Genomic DNA, 24378 nt, shown 5'->3' on the forward strand with positions numbered 1-24378 from the left:
ACGGATGACTCACTTGGGGGCTGTGTTGGATTCGAGTCTTCAGAGAGTAATTTTACCTCTGAACAAAATATCCAAAATGCAGTCGAGGATCCAGGAGCTGCTACTCAGTCAAAGGGTATCCATTCACGCGGCAATGCATGTGATGGGATCGATGGTGTCGATATTCAACATGGTGGAGTATGCTCAATTCCATTCAAGGCCTCTGTAACGTCTGATCCTTTCCAGATGGAATGGGTTACATCAGACAATGAAAACACAGACTATGGTCCTTCCTCTGGAAGTAAGGAGGTCATTAGCCTGGTGGCTACAGATATCCCATCTGGACAAAGGGAGATCCTTTTGGATATCAGATTGGGAAGTTCTGACAATGGATGCCAGTCTTCAGGGCTGGGGAGCAGTGTCAGGAAGAAGTTGCTTCCAGGGGCAGTGGACCAAGGAAGAAAGTTGCCTGCCACTAAATATATTGGAACTTCGGGCCATATATATGGCACTCATTCAGGCAAAGGACATACTCCAGGGGAAACCAGTTCAAATTTGCTCGGACAATGCAACAGCAGTAGCGTACCTCAATCATCAGGGAGGAACTCGCAGACAAAAAGCAATGAAGGAGGTAAGTCGCACGTTAAGGTGGGCAAAGCTTCATCATCCAGCCTTGTCCGCAGTATTCATTCCGGGAGTCCTAAACTGGGAAGCGTATTTTCTCAGTCGACGCGCCATTCATGCAAACAAATGGGCTTTACACCCTGAGGTCGTCCAGACTCTGGTAGACAAGTGGGGTTACCAGAGATAGATCTCATGACGTCCCGTCAGAATATACAGGTCAAGAACAAAGGATCCCAGAGCGACCTTTGTGGATGCCCTGTCAGTGAGATGGGACTTTCGTGTGGCCTATGTGTTTCCACCGATCACCCTGTTACCCAGGGTGATGTGAAAGGTAAAACAAGGAAAGGGAACCGTGATACTAATAGGTCCGGCTTGGACCAGAAGACATTGGTACACAGATCTACAGAGGCTGTCGATGGATGTTCCATTCCTACTACCTCAATGTCCAGATCTACTGTGACAGGATCCTTGCTATTACAAGCATCTTGATCGACTGTCTTTGACAGCGTGGCCCTTGAGACTTCCATCCTGAAAGCAAGAGTATTCTCACAACAGGTAATTCAAACAATGCTCAGAGCAAGGAAACCATCCTCAGCTCGCATTTATCACCGAAAATGGCAAGCCTATATTCATTGGTGCAGTGACCGGAAATTTGACCCTAGGTCTTTCAGTTTCCAGAGTCTTAGCATTCCTTCAGACAGGAATGGATAAAGGTCTATGGGTCGCTGTCTTGAGAGTGCCAGTGTCAGCATTGACTGTATGGTTTCAAAAGAAAATTGCTAACCTACAGGATGTTCGCACTTTCTTCCAGGGAATGCTTCACATCCAACCTCTTTTTGTTCCTCCTGCAGTGCCTTGGGATTTAAATGTAGTCCTAAAGGCGCTTCAAGTTGCCCCGTTTGAACCACTAAAGCAAGTGGATCTTAAATGGCTGACAGCTAAAGTTCTCTTTCTACTGGCTATTGCTTCAGCTAGAAGAGTTTCAGATTTAGGGGCATTAATATGTCACCCTCGTTTTCTGATTTATCATCCATATAGAGCGGTTCTCAAAACCAAATCTGGGTATCTTCCTAAGGTGGTGTCTAAATTCCACCTTAATGAAGAAATGGTAGTACTGACCTTCCAAGGGTCGGACCTTTCTGCGGGAGATGCATCGTTGGACGTAGTCCGTGCCTTAAGTATCTACGTGGATCATACCAGTGCCATCAGAAAGACAGACATTCTCTTTGTTCTCTACGGATTTCACAAGAGAGGATGGCCTGCTGACAAGCAGACACTGGCGAGGTGGCTTCAGATGACGACTTCAGAAGCAGATTCTCAAGCTGATCTCCCTGTTCCGGCTAATGTCTCTGCTCATTCTACTCGTAAGGTAGGTCCTTCTTGGGCAGCACAACGTGGTGCTTCAGCTGAACAGATATGTAAGTCAGCCACATGGTCTTCCATTAACACATTCATTAGACATTATGCCTTTGATACCTTTGCCTCTCAGGACGCTGAATTAGGGCGAAGGAATCTCCTGTCCAATCAGGAGCGTCCCCACCACTAAATCTGCTTTGAGACATCCCATTGTTTATCCTGTCGATAACCTGTGGACCTTGCAGGAGAAATAATAGTTATGATAGACTTACCGTTGATAACTCTATTTCTCCTAAGTCCACAGTATCCACAGGGATCCCACCCTGATGCACCTGATTTGAGGATCCTTTCACATACTAACCTCTTCCTTCTTGTACGGAAGGGTGTGCATGTGTGTTCTTCTCGCCTGTTTAGGGCTCTCTATGATGCTCCTGCCTTAAGCTTTGGAAAACAACTGAATTGCCTGAGCCAGGAGGCGGGGATATAGGGGACTGGCCCGTTGCATTTTGGGAGGCCGAAAGCTTTGATCATTGGTGCCAATCAAGGTCGCTACCTCATATCCCAATGTTTATCCTGTGGATACTGTGGATTTAGGAGGAATAGAGTTATCAACGGTAAGTCTACCATAACTATTATATTCTGCACATGATTTTTAGTAAATTTCTGTGTTTTGTTTTCTGTTGAAAGTACTTGCGAGTTGGTTCGATTGGCTCCTACATATATTACCTTGTGTACCAGCATCTTCATATACTGTAGCAGCATACTTCACAGTGACTCTCAGGAGATAACTCTGCTATTTTCATTGTGCATGAAATGCTCCACCTCATTGAGTTGTGTACCAGTGCTCCTCGCAGTGACTGTAGGAGGTGCTTGATGACAGTGATTATGGGGGTAACTCAGAGTTGATCGCAGCAGCAAATTTGTTAGCAGTTGGGCAAAACCATGGGGGTCATTCCGACCTGATGGCACGCTAACTATTTTTTGCAATGCTGCAATCAGATAGTCGCCGCCTATGGGGGAGTGTATTTTCGCTTTGCAAGTGTGCGAACGCTTGTGCAGCAGAGCGGTCCAAAAAAGTTTTGTGCAGTTTCTGAGTAGGTCTGAACTTACTTGGCTGCTGCAATCACTTCAGCCTGTCCGGTCCCGGAATTGAAGTCAGACACCCGCCCTGCAAATGCTTGGACACGCTTGCGTTTTTCCAACCACTCCCTGAAAACGGTCAGTTGACACCCATGAATGCCTTATTCCTGTCAATCTTCTTGCGATCGGCTGTGCGAATGGATTCTTCATTAAATCCTTCTCCCAGCAACGATCCGCTTTGTACCCGTACGATGCGCCTGCGCATTGCGGTGCATACGCATGTGCAGTTCTGCTGAGTTTGGACCTGATCGCAGCGCTGCAAAAAATAGCTAGCGTGTGATCAGGTCGGAATGACCCTCCATGTGCACTGCAGGGGAGGCAGATATAACATGTTCAGAGAGAGTTAGATTTGGGTGTGGTGAGTTTAAACTGAAATCTAAATTGCAGTGTAAAAATAAAGCAGCCAGTATTTACCCTGCACAGAAACAATATAACCCACCCAAATCTAACTCTCTCTCCAAATGTTATATCTGCCCCCCCCCCCCCCCCCCCCTCTGCAGTGCACATGGTTTTGCCCAACTGCTAACAAATTTGAATTACCCCCTATATCTGTCTGTGTGATCTACTTCATTACCTGACATTGCACCACTCTTCACAGTGACTATAGGAGGATAAACTCAGGGATTACAACTGTGTGTACTGTATATTGTCATCTTCCTCTTTGCCTCATATTGCACCACTCTTCACAGTGACTATAAGAGGAGAAACTCAGAGACTATATATGTGTGTACTGTATAATGTCATTGCCATCCTCCTCTTTACCTCATATTGCAGCACTCCTCACAGTGAATGTAAGGGATCATATCTATGTGTATGATGTCATCCTCCTCATTACCTCATATTGCAGCACTCCTCACAGTGAATGTAAGATCTGAAGCTCAGGGATCATATCTGTGTGTATGTTGTTATCCATCTGCATCTTTATGCTAATGCCGCATCTGATTTTCAAACAACTGGGATGCCCACTGTCTTAGCACAGTGCATTTCTGTCAGTGTACGTTTTTATATGTACCATCATCGGTCGCACCATCGACATGTCACCAGACCCAAGGCAGGTGCAGTTTCTCCGTCTCCGATTATGGCCTCCTGTAGGAATGAACAGCTCTGCATCTTTCAGTAACACCCCCACCCCAACATGCCTGCATTGACTACACCAGCCCCATTGCCTTCTAGCAAACCCTGTATGCAATTCTGTGAGCTTACAGTTGGAACACATGTGCCTGATGACTCCAATACATGCGCAGTACAAAATCCATTGGATAACTGACTGTACACATATTGGCAATGCGTCCACCTCTGTATATGATTATTTTAATTCCCAAACACACCATACACAGGACATACCAATAATAAAAAAAAAAGACTGAAATTGACATGCAACTGCCTGCTCACCTACATACAATGGAGGCAGGTAAATTTGTTTTATGAGAAAGGAGGCTTTGCCTCGGTGATAATACTAGTTTCTATTACATTTATAGCCTTCTCATGAAGAAAATAGCTGCATTGTCTGGACCAGCGGCGGTTGCAGTCCTTGGACTGCAGCGCCAACTCCATAGTACAGAGGGGGACCACTTAGCACATATAATAAACATACATGTTAAGATGTGTGTCATATATGTGCTGGCTTGTTTTATTCCGGGACAGCAGCGCTGTGTATAACAGCCGCTGTGCGCACCTGGGACTTAGCATTAGGCATTCCTCTCCTTCCAAGCCCACCACTGACAGTGACTACCATTGTCTAGGTTTCAAAGGAGTCTGGGGGCGGGCTTTGAAGGACAGTGAAGCCAAATGCTGCATCCTAGATGATCCCAGGAGACCTGCAGCCAGCACATATATTACTGTACATACATCTCTATCTTTATGTGTGCTACCTGGCTCCCCCCTGCACTATTTGGTGTGAGCCGCCACTGGTCTGGACACATTTACAAAGCACACTGGTTGTGCAGGTAAATCACTTCAGTTGTATATTGATGTGCTGGGACCTCACTGCAGTGTGCACATCTAGTTTCCAATCTTTGATGACCCCACTGCATACTAGAAGTGTTCCTAGGTCAGTGGGGAGATAATATAATGGGAAGAGGAGCAGTATGCAGAAGAGTAAACGTCACACTGTGTTCCAGGCTCTTACCACTATAGACCCACACCTTGCAATAAATCAATCATAGAATTTGTCGGCAGATAAGAACCACTTGGCCCATCTAGTCTGCCCCTTTTTTTTTTTTTACATTATTTTTATCTCTAACCTTATTTGATCCTTATTTCTTTGTAAGGATATCCTTATGTCTATCCCATGCATGTTTAAATTGCTCTACTGTCTTAGCCTCTACCACCTCTGATGGGAAGCTATTCCACTTGTCCACTACCCTTTCTGTGAAATAATTTTTCTGCAAATTTCCCCTGAACCTCCCCCCTCCAGTCTCAGTGCATGTCCTCGTGTCCTATTGCTTCTCTTCATTTGGAGAATGTTTTCCTCCTGGACTTTGTTAAAATCCTTGATATATTTGAAAGTTTCTATCATGTCCCCCCTTTCCCTTCTCTGCTCCAAACTATACATATTGAGATTTCTTAGTCTTTCTGGGTATGTTTTGTGATGTAGGCCATGCACCATTTTAGTTGCCCTCCTTTGTACAGTTTCTAATGTATTAATATCCTTTTGAAGATATTGCCTCCAGAACTGAATACAGTATTCTAGATGAGGCCGTACCAATGACCTATACAGTGGCATTATTACTTCTTTCTTTCTGCTGCTGATTCCTCTCCCAATGCAGCCTTCCTCATTGCCTTGTTACATTGCTTACCTGCCTTTAAGTCATATTAATTGGACAAATCATATTAATTGTTCTTGGAGATTACTGTTAGGTTTAATCTTGGCCCTCCCTTTATTTTAACATCTGCATCTTTTAGTCTACCCTGCATCTTTTAGTCTACCCTGCATGTCCCTGATTTATGTATGCTCCACTTCGCCCACTGTACGGCACTGCAGAGCCCTCAACTGCAGTCATATTAATTAATAAATAATGACCTTTTTTATTGCTTAAATTAATTATGAGAGTGGGGGTACTTCAGGACCTTTACTAAATGTGGGGTGTAACTAGAACTAGGGAGGTAATTCAGACTGCATCGTTGCAGCGAAGTCTGAATTACTTTGTGGAGTGCGCATGAGCAGCGGCCGCACTGCGGGCGCGCACCCCGGGAGCCCACTGAGATGCTATCAGCTGATCGACAGGCAGAGGCGGTCGTGGGGCGTGTTCCGGACAATGGAGCCATGTCTGGACCGTAGGGGGGGGGCCGCAGCCGCTACAACCAGGGGCGCGGCAGGTAGCTCCCTGCCAGCGTGCAGGAGCTGCGCAGGTAGGGAGCTACCAAAGGCATCGCCGCCGTGCTTTTGTACCTGTGCGGGGGGGGGGGGGGGGTAGGGCCTGACATGTGGGGTGGACTAGCCCCTGTGCTGGGCGTCCCCCCGCATGTGAGAGTAAATGATTGTTCACATGATGCCATATTGCAATGCCCAGTTCACACTTTGCCACACTGCAATGCCCAGTTCACATTATGCCACACTTCAATGCCCCAGTTCACATTATGCCATACTGCAATGCCCCAGTTCACATAATGCGACATTGCAGTGCCCCAGTTCACATTATGCCACACAGAATAAGTGGGCACCTTAAGCCTCTGGGCTCCATAGCAACAGCACGCTATGCGTATAACTGTAGTTACGCCCCTGCGTTTGTGTGTCTGAAGTTCCTATTTACATTGCTTGATATGCACTTAAAAATTTATTTCTCTACCAAAGTGCAACTGGAAGATGTAAAATGCATTACACTTACAGGATGATACTCAGTTTCTGTAAGCTCTGAGCTAATGCCTCTATCCGTACAGTAAGAAATGTCATGAAAATGGGCCCTCTCTGCACCTTTTATTGCACTGTGCCCTCTTTTCAATGAATTTCCTTCCCCCTCTCAGTGCTCAGGCCCACATCTGAACATAGACAAACACCTCCATCTTGCTCTGCCAACCCATGCACTGTAGAGATACCGTAAACTGGCATTCAACAGGGTAGTCACCAAATAGTATTCTGTACTGAACAATATCCATTTTGTGCTTACACTTTAACAGCTATATTCAGAAACTATAACATCACGAACAGGGCATATCAGTGTATTCATACAGGGTATTGCAACAGTGGTGTAGAGAAATTTAAAGGTAAAGCACCAGTAGCTACTCACTTGTGATGTCGTAAACTACCACAGCCACAGTAGAGTCTCGAATATAACTTGGGATGAGGCTGCGGAACCTCTCTTGACCAGCGGTGTCCCAGAGCTGCAGTCTGACCTGAGACAAGATAATATGTAAGACAGTAGCACTGGCAGGTGAGGAGAGAGGTGACCTATGATTAGTCATGAACCAGAATGTTGTACTTGGTGAGAACCTCTTACTGTCTTCATGACAAAATGAGTTGGGCTTTCAGTATGGAATTATTTCCATATACTTTTGGATTTCCATTCAGTATCTAATTTATTCTGCAAAATAAGATTTATTTTCCCCATTTCTTTCACCACCGCCTCAGATAGCAATCAGTATATAAAAGAGAAGGTACATTTGTATACATTTCCGCTCTGGAATCCCGACACGTGTCCAAAATGCAGATGCCGGAACTCCAACATCAGCTGAAGTGACGCCGCCGGAATCCTGACACCCAACCGTACGTATGCCGCCCCACTGTAGTGTTAGCCCATGGGGTGGTATGTTTAGGCACCCCTGGGACAGTTAGGGTTAGGCTACGGGGAAGGGAAGATTAGGTTTAGGCTGCCGGGGATGTGTTAGGTTCTGGCAGTGGGAACAGAGGGTGAGGGTTAAGGGGATTAGTTGGGTTCTCATGCTTCCTGTACAGGAGTAAATAGCTGTATCAGTAAGGTGTCTGCTTCCAGTGCAATAGGTCGCGGGTTCTAATCCTGGTTGTGACACTTGTCAAATGCGTGTCTATAATAAAGAGGGTGCAACTTGTAAGGTGCTAGTTGGGGAGTTGGCCACAGAAGAGATAGCTGCGGCTGTTAATTAACTTAATTGAATGGTGTAGCTGAACACACGGAACGGGAGGAGAGGTGCGCCCCCTCAGAGCAGGAGCCTGGCGGCAGCTGACTCTGTTGCCTCTGACAGTTACACCTCTGAGGGTAAGTACACTTACCTACCCCTGTTGGGATTCCCTCTGTTGGGATGCCGTGGTCGGTATTCTGACCACCAGCAATGCTGGCAAATCATTCTGACCATCCCGAATGCTGGCAAATCATACCACACCCATTGGAGTAACGCTTAAGTACTATTGAGTCATATTTCCACAGGTGGATGTATTACCCATGAATGAACTTTAACTTTGTACTATGGCCCTCCTCAAAGCTACAGTGATTACTGTCCTATAGATATAATAATCAAAATAATAAGGAATAATGTGAAAAGGGTCATCCTAATTTAGCAGGGAACACTTGGATTGTCGTGATATCCAGAAAATAAATCACTACCATATATACAATGCAGCCTCGGATATTTACAACACGACGCTTCTGTATGCCCAACATATATAAGGGGTATGTTTTATTAGTCGTGTCTTGTTAGTATAAGCATTCCCTTTTAAAGATCGGGCATAATCACAATCAGCAGGGCCAGATTTTACAACCCAAAACTTCATAAATAACCCCTAGATATTATATAAAGTCTCACTACTCCATTTGTTCAGTCAAAGACCACCCCTCCCAGAATTCACATTGGCGGGAGGCCTATATTCATGGTCCTAATGGAAGAATTTTTAGTACGCTTGAATTAAATAAATAGTTAATGTTACATGGGTGAAATAAATTGGTATTTCATTTTGTTTCTGTGTTCTAACACCTGCAAGTAATTGTAAGGCAGAGATTTACAATAGTGAATGAAATGCTAGACAGAAAACAGCAGTCCTCTGAGCTGTAAATCATTTCCACAGTTACGCATTGTACTGTAGTTAATGGGCCTAAATTTTGAATAGGAGAGTATTTTTACTAGAGTGAAAAAAGGTAAAGAATTATGCATGAAAACAAGGAACAAAGGGCCTATATATCATATTATCTTGTATTTTTAATGCGCTGTGGATATGACAATGGGGGTCATTCCGAGTTGATCGCTCGCTAGCAGTTTTTAGTAGCCGTACAAAAGCTATACCGCCTCCCACTGGGAGTGTATTTTAGCTTTGCAGAAGTGCGAACGAATGTATCGCAGAGCGGCTACAAAGTTTTTTTGTGCAGTTTCACAGTAGCTCAAAACCTACTCAGCGCTTGCGATCATTTCAGACTGGTTAGTTCCTGTTTTGACGTCACAAACACGCCCTGCGTTCACCCAGCCACGCCTGCTTTTTCCCTGGCACGCCTGCGTTTTTCTGAACACTCCCTGAAAACGGTCAGTTGACACCCAGAAACGCCCACTTTATGTCAATCACTCTGCGGCCACCAGTGCGACTGAAATGCTTCGCTAGACCCTGTGCAAAACTACATAGTTCGTTGTGCCCGTATGTCGCGCGTGCGCATTGCGCCGCATACGCATGCGCAGAACTGCGTTTTTTTTAGCCTGATCTCGCTGCTGCGAACAAATGCAGCAAGCGATCAACACGGAATGACCACCAATATTATAAAGGAATATTTTCGCTCAAATTTGATCAATACACTCTTGCCAGGAAACGGGTTTCCGATAAGAGCCGTACTCAGAGTGTTTTATTCATGCAGCAGTGAGATGGCCAGTTTCACAAAGCACTTCAGGAAACAGGGGTTTTCACTGCCTCCACATATTCAAGAAGGGGTATACCATGGAAAAGTGTAAGATTTTTCCAGCGGTGCCCCTGATTAGTATTATAATCTCTTTCCCATGAACTAGTATGGGGAGAGTGATTCATAGAACAGAAACTTCCTGCTTCAATTTCATTTCTCAATGTTATGTCGCCATCTGAAGATGGTGAAATGAGCTGAAGCTTAGTTCACTGCTCCTGCTCCGCTGCCCCACCCCCTTGTATCCAGCGTCTGTCCTGTGATGTGGATGTATGGTGGAGCGCAAGGCACAGTGTATTGGCAATTTGTGGAACCTGTGATCCTTTACTCTCTGTGCTGATTGCCGTGATTGCAGAGGGGAGGCTTATTGGAGGTCATCTCTGGATGGGTATTACTGAATTGCTGCTAATATATATGCCTTGCACTGTTATGATATGATGCAATATATAGTCGTAATTACTGATAGCCACTTCTGTTATAAATTAATTGAAACCTGATTCCTACTTGTGTATGCACTTCAAGGGCCCCAACGTGCACATGTAGTCACAGATGTGACCCGGATTACCAGCATTCATATTGTTTAGAGCATGGGTCTTCAACCTGCAGCCCTCCAGCTGCTGTGGAACTACACATACCAGCATGTCCTGCCTCAGTTTTAGCATGCCTTAATAGCAAAACTGTTGCAGAGCATGCTGGGATGTGTAGTCCCACAGCAGCTGGAGGGCCCCAGGTTGAAGATCCATGGTTTAGAGTGTCTTTATCAGATGTCATAGTGTTGTGGACATTGATATTTAGGTTAAAGGGCTTTCCAATTAGGGAGGCCAATCCCAGGCGATTTTTTTCAATCCCGGGTATCGGGATTGAAAAATGGTCAATCCCGGGATTCCCGGGATACCCGGGATTGGCTTTCAACTGTGTTCGGCCATCCCCCCACGCCCCACCCCGCCCCTCCCCACCTGCCCCGCAGACATAAAAACAAGTACAAACCTGCACAGCCGGGTAGCGGGTGAGGAGGAGGCGGCGGGTGAGTGCAGGGGAGCCGGGAGGAGGCAGCGGGTGAGTGCAGGGAAGCCGTGAGGAGGTGGCGGGTGAGTGCAGGGGAGCCGGGAGGAGGCGGCGGGTGAGTGCAGGGGAGCTGTGAGGAGGCGGCGGGTGAGTGCAGGGGAGCTGTGAGGAGGCGGCGGGTGAGTGCAGGGGAGCTGGGAGGAGGCTGCAGGTGAGTGAAGAGGGAGCCGGGAGGAGGCTGCGGGTGAAGGGGGAGCCGGGAGGAGGCGGCGGGGGAATACCGCCGTACCTTCTGGCTCTGCGGCTGCTGACAGCGCAGCGTGACCTCACAGTCACAGGTCACGCTGCGCAGGGGGAGCTGGGAGGAGTGAGCTGGGCAGCGTCTAAGCGTCCTGAGGACGCTCAACGCTGATCCCTCAATCCCCGGGATTGAAGTTTCCAATCCCGGGATTGAATCCCGGCCGTTTTGGGGCTAAATCCCGGGATCCCGCCGATCCCGATCCCGGGATTGGCCTCCCTATTTCCAATATTAAAAGGGACATTCGTAGAGTGCTAGGAGAATGCATATTATGTTAGGTTTATGCGAGTATTCAGTTTTACGTATTTTGTGTGTAGGGAATCTGTCTTAAAGAAATATCTGCCTTAAAGAAACATCTACAAGTAACTATGGGACTGTATTCATTTTATTGTGAGCATAATGTACATGTAAATTTCAGTTATTACAAAAGACCTTGTTACCCCATTCCAGTTCTTATCCAAGGGCAGTTAAATTAAATTTTCCATTTTTGTGCAGGCTAGCCTGGTTGTGCATGTACTGAGGCTGGGGGAAGAACTCTTGCCTCTCTGCTAGGGCGTGGTCTGAGTTGGAAATTGTTGCTGAACAAAGAAGCCAGGGGGTTGCTCTATCAGAGAGGTACCTCCAGTCCAAATAGCACCCATTCCACACCATACATGTCATAACCTTTATTGGGATACTACACAAGGTCCATTAATGTATAGGCAGCCTAGAGGGGTTCTCCACTCACAAGGGATATCACAGTGCCCAGTATTTGTTTGAAGGAAGGACCCCTATTGGAGACTCAGTAAAATACTACAGCAGTGATCCAATGGTCTCTGCTAGAATTGTGTGCACAGCAGCACCATTGGTGTAATGGTTAGCATTACTGTCTCACAGCACTGTGGTCATGTGTTCAATTCCCACCATAGCCCTGTGTGGAGTTTGTATATTCTCCCCGTGCTTGCATGGGTTTCCTCTGGGTATTCCGGTTTTCTCCCACAATTCAAAAAATATACTGGTAGGTTAACTGGCTCCAATAAAATTAACTCTAGCATGAATGTATGTGCATGTGGTAGGGAAAGAGATTGTAAGCTTCACTGGGGCAGGGACTGTTGTAAGCTTCACTGGGGCAGGGACTGGTGTGACTGGCCAAATATTTTCTGTAAAGCGCTGTGGAATATGTGTACGCTATATATATAGAATTAATAAAATAATGCTGGTTCTGATTGGAAGACTGCAGTAATGTGCAATCAGAACCCGGTTGTCATATTGCAGCTCAAGGTTCATGTTTAATAATATAAAATAAAACTCACCGTCCGGTCCTCTAAATACATTGTCTTTGACAAAAAGTCTATTCCAATTGTAGCCTGCAAACAGGAGGAAAAAAAAAGGAGTATGACATACAGCTTTATTAGTAGGAAATAAATGGAAACATACAGTATAGTAAAGAAAGAAAAAGGTCAATACTATAACACCAGATTACATATATAGGGGGTTATTCAGGTTTGTTAGCAAACCAAAAAAGCACACTAATGGGCAAACCATGTTGCACTGCAGGTGGGGCAGATGTAACGTGCAGAGAGTCCAGATTTGGGTGAAATCTAAATCGCAGTGTAGAAATAAAGCAGCCAGTATTTACCCTGCACAGAAACAATATAACCCATCCAAATCTAACTCTCTCTGCACATGTTACATCTGCTCCACCTACAGTACATCAAGGTTTGCCCATTTGCTAACTTTTTTGGTTTGCTAACAAACCTGAATAACCCCCATAGCTCATTAGTCCGGCCTCTTGTTGTATACCAATCAGCAATCCACCACTCAGTAAGTGTACGAGATGTTATTTCACCATAGAGTTACATATGCAATTTATAGCTCAATTTATTTCCAAATATACTTGAATTTTGCAGCAATAATTACATTTTACAAACTTTTTAAATTTGAATATTTAAAGCACTATAAATAAAAGCTAGTTTTAGCCTTTTAGTGCAAAGGGAATTTTGGAAAAGTGAAGGGGGCTTGTTAAGTGACCCCAAGGAACAAACATGCTCAATGATTACCTTTTTTTCAACCACAAAATAATAATAATTATTATCATCATCATCATCATTAATCCCCTCATTGCTGCTATTAATGTGATTATTTGTATTGTTGCCGATTATGGGACCAAATAAATCATCACCTACATTTAACAAAAAATATTGCAGAGGCAGACGGTATGAACAATATTACAATAATGGGAAGTTAGTTTTAAGTGAGTTTTATAGATTGGTAATTGCTACAATACATAAAGGGCCGTACTGACGGGGAGATTTCCCCAGAGATGTGTGCTGGGCAGTCTAGCACAGACCACTCAGCACACATCTCTCCCCCCGCTCAGTACAGCGCAATGTGCTGAGCGAGGGGGAGACGGACACGGGAGGCCGCTGATTTCACTCAGCGGTGAAATGAGCGACCTGCTAGATTGTGCCAATCTAGCACTGGCGATAGCGACGCGTGGGACCGCGCATCGCTGTCGCCGGCACCCCTACACGCGGAGCGATGTTCTAAGCAATCTAGTCAATTGCTTAGAAATGAGCTAAACATCGCTCAGTGTGTACCCCCCTTAAGTCTTCTTAGGTGGAAAAGATAGATAGCACAAATGAAAATCAATTTACATTTTCTCAAACAGAGACATAGAGGTACATTTACTAAAGATCGATGCTGATCGATTTAAATCGATCAACTTTGATAAATAGTAAATATACCCCATAGTAACAAAAATAGCACGACAAGTTCCTAAGGTATAGACAAATAATTATTACATAGACATTTCATGGGGCAACAATTAAAAAGGCTGTTGGATGCAACAATGGGAAAAAAAATAGAACTCTTCCAGACCCATATTTATGTATCCAGTTGTGTCCACAAGTGGACGGTGGGTCATTCAGTTGTGGTTGCATTTAAGACCATTGGCACAAAGTACCTATTTTCAGTGCACATGCAGGACCTGTAGGACGGAGATTTCCTGGCCTCTGCGACGGGCGCCATGGTGCCACAAGCCGCCCAATGGCGTGTGCTTTGATCCGATTCTGCTTGGATCACTAGTGCAGCATGTAATAGACACCTCCTGCTGCATTTGCATACAGTGCTATCTCTGATAGCAAATCTGACTGCACCTGAATGACCTCCACTGTGACTCTGTAGCAGCTCATGGGGGGTAATTCTGAGTTGATCGCAGCAGGAACTTTGTTAGCAGTTGGGTAAAACCATGTGCACTGCAGGGGGGGCAGATATAACGTGCAGAGAGAGTTAGATTTGGGTGGGTTATTTTGTTTCTGTGCAGGGTAAATAGTACTGGCTGCTTTATTTTTACACTGCAATTTAGATTACAGATTGAACACACCCCACCCAAATCTAACTCTCTCTGCACATGTTATATCTGTATATCTGCCCCCCCCCCCCCCCTGCAGTGCAGAATCGGATCAAAGCACACGCCATTGGGCGGCTTGTGGCACCATGGCGCCCGTCGCAGAGGCCAGGAAATCTCCGTCCTAACTCTCTCTGCACATGTTATATCTGCCCCACCTGCAGTGCACATGGTTTTGCCCAACTGCTAACAAAGTTCCTGCTGCGATCAACTCAGAATTACCCCCATTATCATGTGGTGCTATCTACTGCTCTATGGACAAAATAGAGCCTGGCTCAGGCCACAGTGGCAAAAGACAGAACTACCAGCTAATTAGTGATAATAGCACAAAAACTCATATATTGCAGCATACTAGAAATACTTATGGAAGAAAAGAAGCAGCTGCAACTATAACACAATAAAATTAAGACTTAATTTCAAAATGCTTCTAAATAAATAACAACTATACAATGAATCACACATGTAAATTATACACTAAGATGATGATCATGGGAGCGATTTACTAAGATGGTACAAAAATGCAATAAAACATTCAATCCATTCAGACTTTACTTTCATTAGTGAATTGATGAAAGCTTTTTGGTGATTGGTTTTAGAGTTTACTGACCAGTTTCACCATGCACTAAGCATATGACAATGAGGCCTGAAAACATGGATACTTAGAACCACAGCAATCAGGACCCCAAGATTTCTCTTGTCACAGATGCAGCAAACACACTTACCTGATACGTGTTGTCAAAACTGTCATACATAAACCTTGTGATGAGAGATGTCTTCCCAACTGCAAGACAAGAAACGGTTAATGTTACAATTATTATGGTCAGGGAACATTTATAATCCACAGCAAATAATAACTTTCCGTCCTTTTACAAAAGTAGCTTCATAAATAACTAAACTAAAATCTGTTTGGTCGCAGTAGGCGTGGCAACTTCTTCCCATGAACCGGTGTTCATAAATGTTGCACTATGTGTTCTGTAGATCATTCTGTATCATATGTGTTATGCTTTCATTTAGTGACTGAGATATTGGTGTCCATATTGGTTGCCTGAAGCACCACATCGTTTGGCTGTCCTGTAAAACAATCTGCAGACTGGGAGTGAGGTGGGGCACTACTGTATAATGTCACTTTTGTCACAATTAGGGTTGCCAATTCCTGGCCATTTTTTTTCAATCCTGGGTATCGGGATTGAAAAATGGTCAAACCCGGGATTGGCTTTTCCCTATGTGTCCGACAATCTCGCACCGCTCCACCCTACTCCTCCCGCCCAGGATACATAAACTCACCATATGACGGTGGTGGAGACATCTTTCGAGCTCGGCGCTGGTCAGCGATCGGTGAGGGCAGATGGCTGACTGCGCAGCGTGACCTGTGACTGCACGTCACGCTGCCAGGGGGAGCCGGGAGTAGGGATCCGGGCAGCGTCTGAGCTTCCTGAGGACACTCAACGCTGCCCAGCTTTAAAAAAACAGGGGAAAATTCTCTGTTTTCTGTGACGCCGCAACTTTATATGGGTGGTCTTCAGTATGCCGGCTGTCGGGATCCCGGCGCACAGTATACCGGCACCGGGATCCCGACAGCTGGCATACCGACACTTATTCTCCCTCGTGGGGGTCCACGACCCCCCTGGAGGGAGAATAAAATAGTGTGGCGCGCGTAGCATGGCGAGCGCAGCGAGCCCGCAAGGGGCTCATTTGCGCTCGCCACACTGTCGGTAAACCGGCGGTCGGGCTCCCGGCGCCGGTATGCTGGGCGCCGGGAGCCCAACCGCCGGCATATCGTAGTGAACCCCTTTATATGATGTAGTGTACTTTAGCCTGACTCAATGTCTACGTTCTGATTTATTCATTGTTGTATGGCCGTATTCTTTTTAGTATTGTTGAGTGCCTGTATTTTCTTATGCTAGTTTAGCCTGTATTCCATTTTGCTCTATGTATGCAAATATTTAAATACAAACTGATCGTACAAATAAAACAAAAAACAAAGAGCCGCATGATCCCTCAATCCCAGGGATTGGAACTTCCAATCCCGGGATTGAATCCCGGATGATTTTTGGCCTAAATCCCGGGATCCCGCCAATCCCGATCCTGGAATTGGCCACCCTAGTCACAATTCTCAATACTTATTACTTTATCCCGAAGATTCTCACAAGAGATGAATTTACCTGAAGCAATACAATTGTCTCTAATGGGTCTATTATGCAAATCTGTATTGCTGCTTTTCATGTCACTACAGATTTACATTGCGCTGCTGTTTAGCAGTCAGTGGGTCCTTTTGAAGCTGCTATATGAGGATTCCCTTCTCCTCACCAGCAGTTTATCACAACCGACAAGGAGTTCCTGTAGTATGTGTATCCATGGTCAGTTCTTTGAGCATTGAGCCGGAGGGGACCTTGCCATGCCTCGCCGGTGAGAGCACCATAGTTTGTAGAACATGAAAAGCACCTACTTGTAATTATTACCCCATAGTAGTGATAAGTGTACTTTTTATATGGTTAGTGTTCACCCAAATTCAAAAAAAAAAAAAAATACCGGAGGTTGCTGAGTATTACTGGCCCTTAGAATTATCAAACTGCTTTACTGGGTCTCTGTTCGGATGTGGTATAAAAGAGCTGCATAAATTAGATGGACAGTCAATAGTCAACCCCATTGTAGACAGTAGAAAAGGTTGACGGTCAAAATGCAGACGTGGATATGGTCAACGCAGGTTTTTTTTTATTTTTCAGACAATTAGGGTTAGGCTGTTGGGGAGGGGACAGTTAGGGCTAGCCTATGGGGGGATGGTTAGGGCTATGCTGCAGGAGGGGAGGGTTAGGATTAAGCTGTTGGGGGGGCAGTTAGGGTTAGGCTGCAGCCTGCAGGGGAAGGGACAGTTAGGGCTAGGCTACGGGGGGATGGTTAGGGTTAGGCTGCAGGAGGGGAGGTTAGGTTGCTGGAGGGGGTGGTTAGGATTAGGCTGTGGAATGGGTGAGTTAGGGTTAGGTTGCGGGATGTGTGGGTTAGGGTTAGACTGCATGAGGGGTGAATTAGGGTTAAAACACTCACGGGGATGTCGGTGTCTACATTATGACTGTCAGGATTTAAATCACCGGGATATCGATAGCGTCCCCATAGGAGGCCATACTCAGATGGAGAAATTGCACCTGCCATAGGGCAGGTGGAAGTTTTGATGGTGCATCTAAGGACACACCAAACAGTAATGTAGCGTCTACAGACACTGACAGTGGGTGTCTTAGTCCTTGCACATTTGGACACATGGGTGTAATCCAGGGAAGGGCTTTGTAGTTGCCTTACCATAAAGTCACAGGCATGATTGCAGCAAAAGATGCATCGGCGGCCGGGTCTACATCCGACTCAGAATCAGGTCCTATACTGTATGTCTGCTGCAAGTAGTTGCAGGTGGTCTTTGTGAGAGAAACACCTTGTAGACTGCTCTAGAACTGATAAGTATGTAGCTATGGAATACTGTCACATGACCTACACTTTCTCGTTAGTAGTAGCTAATGGTTTTTGTTTATAGCCCATGTGACTACTGATGTAGCCTTGTTACTGGAGTATAATATGTCAGTGTGGGGTCAATAATATTATTAATATTAGCAAATCTGCCCCACATGCCGGGTCCTGCCCCCCCAGGTGGCGATGCTTTTGCAACTGACGAGTAACTATCTGCCTACGCAGCCTAGCTGCAGAGTTAGGCGGCTACCCGCCATGTTTAGGGTTGCAGCCGCCACGGCCTGTCCTGCAAACGGTCCGGACACACCTGCCTTGCACCCCACAAATGCCCCCGCAGCTCAGCCTGCATGCCCCGCTACCGCAGAGGCGATCACACCTCATCTCACTGTGTGCACATGTGCAGTGCGGCTGCTGCGCATGCGCACACTTCACTGGGCTTCAGCCTGCGTATGCTGCTGATGCAGCAACCAGGTCTGAATTAGGCCCACAGTCTCTGGCTCCTAGGTACCAATTCATGGGAAATTAAAAATAAAATGTTAATGTTAAAAAAATAGAAAAAAAATATTTTATTTAATTGTAACTAAAAAAATGCTTCATTTGAGTAATTAAACAGTTTTTCACTGTACTGCATCTGTTATCTCCATCCTGAGTAGGCGACAACATAAGTAAGCAGCTGGCGACACAGTTACCACCGCTGTTCTTCTTAAACATGGGATAATAAGCTTCCCAATGCTTGCGTAGAAAAGCCCCCGTATTGGAGCCCCTGTGATAGCCACCGCTAGTTATACCTGGCAATGGCCCCTACATTCTGTGGCTATCGATATAATGCGAGAGTGCCTAAATCTAGTCAAAATTACAGTTTATACTAATGTAGGGATCCTCTCTCTTTGAGAAATAGGCCTCAAAGCCCTGATCAAGCACAGAAACTAAGCTTCATATTTATTTAAAAAAAAAAAGCTCAAATTCACGCTTGTTAGCTACAATTATTCCATAAGTGAAACATTTTCTTTGCTGGACTGCATTGATCACTCAATAGCCTTCCTGCAATGCTGTAACCTGAACTGACCGAAGGTTCTGTCAGACACTCCCTTGGCTGTATTGTAACATAGCAACTAAGACAGAAGGGACTTTCAGCCTTTATGTAGATCTTCCCTGGAGACCTTGCAAGAGAACATCCCATTATCCACAAAGTAAATATCCTTAAAAAAAAGCCATCAAGTTGAATAACGTTCTTCCAACATGAGATCCCAGAACTAAACACTATATTTAAGTAACATAAGTGCAAACATGTCTCTTTATAATTTAGCAGTCATAATGATTTGTGAATGGGACCATCAATATTGATTATAAACAGAACTGCTATTGATATATAATATGTATGTTCCTATTCCTATACGTAGCTAAAGGTGCAGTTCTGGTGTTGGACGCAGAAATTCCAGTTGATTTCTTTGGCTTCAGCTGTGGGAGAATCACTTCTCTAGAGCACTGAGGTGCCCATTGGCAATTAATCCCAGACTGAAGAGTCATTAGGATTCTTCTCAAAGACTCGGTGTCCTTCTGTGAACCGTCTGCATCCCAGAGAAAGGTGATAACTTTTCATCCACTGAAGCCTGCACATACCACTTTGCATGTCTGGCTCGGCTGACTGACAGTTCTGTTATCAAAGCACCAACACTGCTGTCAGGAGCATGCCTCTCTGTCAGGAAATGTAGTGCTACTTGACATCATTCTGTTTATTCTGAATATCAGATGAGTACTTTTTTTTGTTTTACTGTGAAATTAATTAATGTTGAAAAGATTTTTTTAGAAAGCACTTGCAGGTCCTCTGAGGACCTGCAATTGCTATAACAGCAATATAAAGTAAAGCACGTTTTTAAAGATAGTAACAATGGTGGTCCTTCCGAGTTGATCGCTCGTTGCCGATTTTCGCAGCACAGCGATCAAGTGAAAAAACGGCAATTCTGCGCATGCGCACGGTACGCAGCGCGCATACGCTAAGTACTTTCACACAAAAGTTTGTAGTTTTACCCAAACTCGAGCAACGTATTTCAACTCGAAAGTAGTTTTTCGCTAGAGTGATCGTAGTATGATTGACAGGAAGTGGGTGTTTCTGGGAGGCAACTCTGCGTTTTCATGGAGTGTGCTAAAAACCGCAGGCGTGCCAGGTAAAACTGCAGGAGTGGCTGGAGAAACGGGGGAGTGGTTGGCCGAACGCAGGGCGTGTTTGTGACGTCAAACCAGGAACTAAACGGACTGAGGGTATCGCAGTCTAGGAGTAGGTCTGGAGCTACTCAGAAACTGCAGCAAATTATTTAGTAGCAGTTCTGCTAATCTTTCGTTCGCTATTCTGCTAAGCTAAGATACACTCCCAGAGGGCGGCGGCCTAGCGTGTGCAATGCTGCTAAAAGCAGCTAGCGAGCGAACAACTCGGAATGAGGGACAATATTTCAAGAAAGACTGTGCAGAAAAAAAGATAGACAAAATGCAATGCAAGAGCCATGGAGAGGAGATGGAGGCAGAATTACTTGGAGCCCATTAACCATATGAATTCAGCCGAAAGACCTCATTAAGTATTGATTAGTAAGGAAGGAAATTGGTACACTCTGGGATTAAACATGCACAGCTTGATGGCAGTTAAAAAAGGTTGACAAAACCATTTGCGTTATTCAACCTTTAACATCCAAGAGAGTCTCATATTTAGTACCAAGCAGTTTATTTCCATTCATGGACAGTATTAACTTTATATCTTCTGCTTGGAATCACCTCCATGCATTATCAGGTCATGCCACAGGTACAGAACCTATGTGATTTTCTCTTTCCGTGCTATATTCATTCCGACATCATCAGCCATAGAAGTCTACACCTCACATATTTTCCCACAGGCATTTTGTGGGATCAACCAAAATTCTGAGAGAATGGTGCCTCAATTCACTAGGAACAATTGAGGCATGAGGCACAATTTGACATGCCACATTAACAGCCATTTTGCACCTCTGCCAGGTCTAGGTTCCCATGACATCATGTAGTCATAGCCATAATGTGCTTACATAGGGAATTGACTGAGTGCATTCTTATGGTTATTTATTTACTCCACAAAATGGCTGCCGCCACAGTGTAGATGATAAATCTTGAAAGATCTCCAGCATACTAAAGTCTAGATCCTCTATTCTAAGTATACTGTTACTTACGGTTAAATATTCATTTGATTATGTCGGCAAAATTGCTTTTAAAACTTTACTACCGCCTAAAGGAAAGATTTTTATTGACACCCTCCTCTTTTCCTCTCACAGACACCCCCAAAACCTATGAGTTGGAGCTGGAAGACCAATGATATGTGCATTGGAATCCAGGGTAGATATCATGTGGGAAGACATAAAACCTAAACCCTAGAAATTGTTATTCCCTATCATACTATTGCTTATATTTAAAATGGGAGTCAACGGCCATCACTGCTGTCCACTTTACCATGCCTCACAGTCATGACTTAAATCAATCATGTCTCATTCCTACAGACCTGCTTGCAAAGGCCTTCACAAAGGTCAGACAATTCTCAAATTATGCCCACAGCTGTGATCTTTGACCTGGAGCATAATGAAGAATTCATAACTGAAGGTGCAGTACCCTTGACATGGAAGCTGCAGAAGAAATCAAGTCTTCTCTTAAGAAGTCTCCACATATTAAAATCCCCTTCAAAGTGACCAATTGTGGCTACTTATTTAAAGTACACATTTAAAGATATTATTAGTATGCGTCTTTCTTAGGTTCTGTCATAAAATGAGATCTTAACTTTGCATTTTTATATAGTGAAATTGGTTAAATAATTGGTTTTATGTTGCACCATTGATGGCTGGAGTAGTTTACCCTGCAGTTTGGATGGTCAGTGGAGAGTTTAAACCGGTTGTGTAAAACAATGAAAGATTATGAATGTATATTGTATAAACCTTTTTTTCTTCAGTGATCTGCTGCCATCTGATATAAATCTGTATATATAGTCATTTGCCCCCTCCTGCATACAGAAGGTCAGACAGACAGTGTGTAGAATCTTGCAAGTTTAAATAAACATATACTACCTTTAGCCAACACATCCTCCCCTTCTGCACAGATAACAGGGAATCAGTCTGTGTGTGCCTTGCACATATCCCAGGAGTCATTAAGGGTGTGTCCAAGTGAAGGAAAAAAAAACCTTATATTATACGGTACCATAAGATGTCTGCAAACTGCTGTATTATAATACTATATATTGGTAACATTGTACAGCTTTAGGGATACACTATCTGCTTCTACCGTTCCCTGTGTCATCAAAGACAAATCAATTTCTTGTACAGATCTGTCCTACGAGAAGGTTCTACCAGGAGCGTAAGGCCTGTAGTCAGCATAGCTAATAGGGCATTAAATAACCATCTGACTGATGTCATTTGTTAATAAAAGCCGGGTAATTAATACAGGTGTTCGTCTTGATCCTTTTAACCTCTCACACAGCATTACCAACTACAAAGCATTCATCTGCAAACACTTCTGATTAATAATAACTGAAAAAAATCCTAAATGACATATTCACCTTTTACATATACATTTACAGAAAATGTTAGTTACCACATTGTGTCCCCACAAGACAGAGCAATCAGTGAGGGGCGACATTCCTGCGTCAATGTGGGAGGGGTTAGATAGAACCTCACCTGTGCGCCCCTCTCTGGTTATAAATGGGGTTAGCACATGAAGATGAAATATTCCCAGAGATGGAGAGATGTTTGGTCTATGCTGGAACTGGATGCTGAAACCTGCAGAGACCACACCGGCCAAGATAGAGGTGTCATGGAAGGCTGCAGGAAAATACTATTCTGTTACCTGTAAATGAAGTGCATGGAAGGCCCCTCAGGGTCAGGAGCTTTACAACCTTTCATTTCAATAAAAAAATAAGAATTAGTCAGCAACATGAATCTGACACAAAGTGACAACACTTACCGCTCTGTTCTCCAAGAAATACAAGCTTGAATTTCCTCAGTGGGTTTCCAAAATCTCCCCCTGCAGACATGATGCTCGGGGAAGGACCGGGAGACAGGACCAGGGAAAAGAGCAACCAAATCCCTTTCTGCAAGCTGGTCTTCTCTTCACAGCCCTGTGTGTGTGTGTGCTCTGCTGACTGGATGCTGAAGAAGAGGCAGGGATGTGGGTTAACTGGGTGTTGTCTGCAGTGAGACAGGAATAGGTTAATTTCTATCCTAGGAGAGGCAGAGCAGGCACTACAGTAGGTGAATAAGGATGCTTTAGGCTGCTCTGCTCAACATCTCTCCCCTCCCCACCCATATACATTGCGCCTGCGTGTTCCTTCTCCCCCCCTTATACACACCACACACACACTGCTGCTCAAGCTATGCTGATGTCAGTGCACAGAAGCTGATTCAGTGACTGAATGAGCATTGGAGACTGACAAGCTGAAGAATTTTGCTGTACAAACACCTACGTTGTAATGCAGTTAGGGGCAGACACAATTCACGTGGTGCAATTTGCATTTATGAAAGACATATCTCAGAAACCCAGGTATCAAGCAGTCTCAGGATATCCATTTTTCCTAGCATACCTCTGTACTAGTATACCTCTGTTCTAGCATACCTCTGTACTAGTATACCTCTGTTCTAGCATACCTCTGTACTAGTATACCTCTGTCCTAGCATACCTCAGTACTAGTATACCTCTGTACTAGTATACCTCTACGAGGCTGAAGTTAGCTTCTTATTCGGCCAGCTTCTTATTCACTTCTTATTCAAGCTCCAGCTTCTTATTCACTTCTTATTCAAGCTCCAGCTTCTTATTCAGATCATTCAGTTTTGCAAGGGTTAATGAGTCTTGGGCAACACATTTGATGCCTGAAATTCACAGAGTAGGGTCCCTTTCATATGACCCACCTGTATTTTGGCTTGCCCAACGCTGGTTTGGGCATGAAATACGCTGGCAAAGTGGGCACATACACTATAATTCACCATTTTGAATAAGTAGCTGTAGTTTTGCAAGGGTTAACGAGTCTCGGGCAACAATTTTTACACCTGAAATCAACTGAGTCGGGTCACTTGCATATGACCCACATGGATTTTGCCTTGCCCAACACTGGTTTGGCCATGAAATACGCTGCCCAAGTGGGCACATACACAGTATTATGAATTACTAATTTGAATAAGTAGCTGTAGTTGTGCAAGGGTTAACGAGTCTCGGGCAAGAATTTTGACACCTGAAATCAACTGAGTCGGGTCACTTGCATATGACCCACATGTACTTTGCCTTGCCCAACACTGGTTTGGGCATGAAATACGTTGCCCAAGTGGGCACCTTAACACTATCATTTTCTATTATGAATAAGT

The 24378-nt window shown here is 44.6% G+C and overlaps 1 protein-coding gene across 1 annotated transcript in view; it reads right to left on the reverse strand.

Moving 5' to 3' along the window:
- Positions 1 to 23332, reverse strand: part of RAB6B (RAB6B, member RAS oncogene family) — a 120517-nt gene extending 97185 nt beyond the window's left edge. The window contains exons 1-4 of the mRNA XM_063915550.1: positions 22988 to 23332; positions 15298 to 15356; positions 12480 to 12533; positions 7326 to 7431 (exon numbers count right to left, since the gene is read on the reverse strand). Of these exons, the coding sequence (XP_063771620.1) occupies positions 7326 to 7431; positions 12480 to 12533; positions 15298 to 15356; positions 22988 to 23057 (289 nt within the window). The 5' untranslated portion in view covers positions 23058 to 23332. The remainder of the gene's footprint in view (positions 1 to 7325; positions 7432 to 12479; positions 12534 to 15297; positions 15357 to 22987) is intronic.
- Positions 23333 to 24378: the final 1046 nt, after the last annotated feature.

This window comes from Pseudophryne corroboree, chromosome 4 (assembly GCF_028390025.1).
Source record: "Pseudophryne corroboree isolate aPseCor3 chromosome 4, aPseCor3.hap2, whole genome shotgun sequence".
NCBI classification, from domain to species: Eukaryota; Metazoa; Chordata; class Amphibia; order Anura; family Myobatrachidae; genus Pseudophryne; species Pseudophryne corroboree.